The 2530-nt window shown below is 51.8% G+C and overlaps 1 protein-coding gene across 1 annotated transcript; it reads right to left on the bottom strand.

Annotated features, from left to right (window-relative positions):
- Positions 1–540: 540 nt before the first annotated feature.
- On the bottom strand, positions 541–2079 carry LOC136505433 (CBL-interacting protein kinase 4-like). Its single transcript, XM_066500587.1, has one exon. It carries the CDS (start codon positions 2047–2049, stop codon positions 754–756), a length of 1296 nt encoding a protein of 431 aa, XP_066356684.1. The 5' UTR covers positions 2050–2079; the 3' UTR covers positions 541–753.
- Positions 2080–2530: the final 451 nt, after the last annotated feature.

The raw sequence follows: 2530 nt of genomic DNA, 5'->3' as shown, positions 1-2530 counted from the left end.
ATAGAAGTAGCTCACTTGCGCAACTAATTTGGCTTGAGTAGCCTTGTTAGTTGCATTGCTTAGTTTGTGCAGCTAAGTAATTTGCGCTCTCTAATTTGACTTGTGTAGCCTTGTTATTGAGCATTGCTAGTGGGATTATGAGCTTTGTGCGCTTTGCATCACTAGTTGTGTAGGAGCTCCCCCAGTTGTTTGAAGTACTAGTTGCATAGGTTTGTGTGACCTTACAAGCTAGAATTGTTAGGTGAGCTCTACCTAGCCTGGCATCTTTGTTGTCTAATTAGGATCTTTACAAGGTGCTTGTGAACTTAGAGAGAGGGGTGTAGTCTTGGCTAGACAGTTAGTTTTAATTCCGCATTTATCTCAGTTAGCCGACGCGTTTAATTTTAGAAAGAACTATTCACCCCTAGTCCGCCATCTCGATCCTACGATAGAATGTTTAAAATTAAATTAGCAGTATGATATGACATACTGTTTATGTCAAAATATATATAAACTTATCTCAAGTAACAACTTACAAAATTTATTGTCATGGCATATTTATATAGTTTAAAGTGAATTGTCAATATCATTTGCTAATATATAATAAGCACACACATAATCAACATATCTGCAGCACTATAATTCTAGGCAAAATTAACTAAACACACTTATATATTGTACTTTGTACATATACTAATATACACCTCCAAACCTCGCCAAAAGAAAAAAGCCAAAAAGAACTCTATATGATTTACAAACAGCGCCATGATCATGTCAGAAATCTTGGTAGCTATGCCAAGTCCTAACTACATCTCCTAGCTCATGTCTCAGCTCTTCCCAACCGAACCCTTGTCCCTCGCCGTCGCCGTCTCCGTCGGCCACCTCAAGCCGCAGCTCGACGAGCATCAGTGGTGGTGCCAGCTCTGACATCTCAACCGTCATCGTCGCCAGCCCTGGCAGGCTCCCCAGCGTCAGACACTCCACTCCGTTCTTACCTACCATTACATACCCGAGCTTCCCGCCGGCGCGGCCGAGCTCCTCCAGGGTACGCTCCGGTGATGCCGCTGTCATGAACCTAATCTCTCGGTTCCGCTGGTCGAACAAGCCGGACAGATCGAGCCCAGACGACATGGAGATGATGTCGAAGGCGTTCATGGCCGGCGCCTGGAACGCTAGCGCGCTCTCCTGCTGGCCGTTGAGCAGCCCACCGAGCTGCGAGTCGAGGCTGAGGGAGCGCTTAAACCACGGCTGCGTAGTCAGAGTCGCGAGGGCAACGCGGGTGGCCGGGTTTGGATCGAGCAGGCGGCTCACCAGCCGGCGCGCCGGCTGCGACACCCACTCCGGGAACTCGAACTCCCGGCGATGCGCCTTCCGGCACATGTCGGTGATGTTGGAGTCGTCGAAGGGGAGGTGTCCGGCGAGGAGGACGAAGAGGATGACGCCGCAGGACCACGCGTCGGCCTTGGCCCCGTCGTAGGCCTTGCGGCGGAGCACTTCTGGCGCCGCGTAGGCCGGGGTGCCGCAGGCCGTGTCGAGGCGGCCGTCGTCGCGGAGCGAGTCCGGGAGCGCGGAGAGGCCGAAGTCGGAGACCTTGAGGTTGCCATCGCCGTCGAGGAGGACGTTCTGAGGCTTGACGTCGCGGTGCGCGACGCCGCGAGCGTGGCAGTAGGAGAGTGCGGCGACGAGCTGCACGAAGATGCGGCGCGCGGTGTGCCCCGGGAGGCGGCGCCGCGGGAGCGCGGCGAGCCTGGACAGCAGGTCCCCGCCCGTTGCGAGCTCCATGACGAGGTAGATCTTGGCGCGCGTGGCGAGCACCTCGTGGAGGCGGAGCACGTTGGGGTGGCGCAGCCGGCGCATGGCCGTCACCTCCCGGAGCACGCGCGGCGCCATGCCCGCCGTGCCCATGACCTTGGCCTTGTCGAGAACCTTCACCGCCACGGCCTCGCCGCCGGCGACCGGCCTCGCGAGGTAGACCTTGGCGAACGTCCCTCGTCCCAGCAAGCTACCCAGCTCGTACTTGCCAAGCAGGCTCTTGCTCTTCTTGTTGGTCCCCTTGCTCTTGCTGTCCATGGCGTTTTATATGGGCGCTCGTCTTAGTGTTATGGCAATGAGTTGGGCGACGGCATTAGGTGAAAATATATGTTGGGTTGGTGCCGTTTTATATGGGCGATGAGTTGGGTATGCAAGTCCCTTTTTGTTTCTAAATTCGATAACTGGGGTTTGATTAACCATGATTAGCATTTCTAATCGGGTTCGAATGCAAATATACAAGAGAAAAGAAAGTAAGTGATTAGAGTGATTTAGAATTAGTCTAGGATTCCTGATGCAAAATTGTCTTCTACTATAGTTTAGGAGAGTGATTTTAGAAATTGTTGGAGAAACCCAACAAATATGCCTCCAACGTTTTTAGCCACTTGTAAATCTCATTGATTTACAAATTATTCTTTTGAAAACTATTGGAGATGCTCTAATAAGTAATAATATACTAAGCGGGGTTTGATTATATTAACCATGATTAGAAATTGAGCTCCTTGTGAGGGAACATGTCTAC

The sequence above is a fragment of the Miscanthus floridulus genome, chromosome 14 (genome assembly GCF_019320115.1).
Source record: "Miscanthus floridulus cultivar M001 chromosome 14, ASM1932011v1, whole genome shotgun sequence".
Lineage (NCBI taxonomy): Eukaryota > Viridiplantae > Streptophyta > Magnoliopsida > Poales > Poaceae > Miscanthus > Miscanthus floridulus.
Note: the sequence above shows the minus strand (reverse complement) of the source record. Positions and strands in the feature narration are given on the sequence as shown.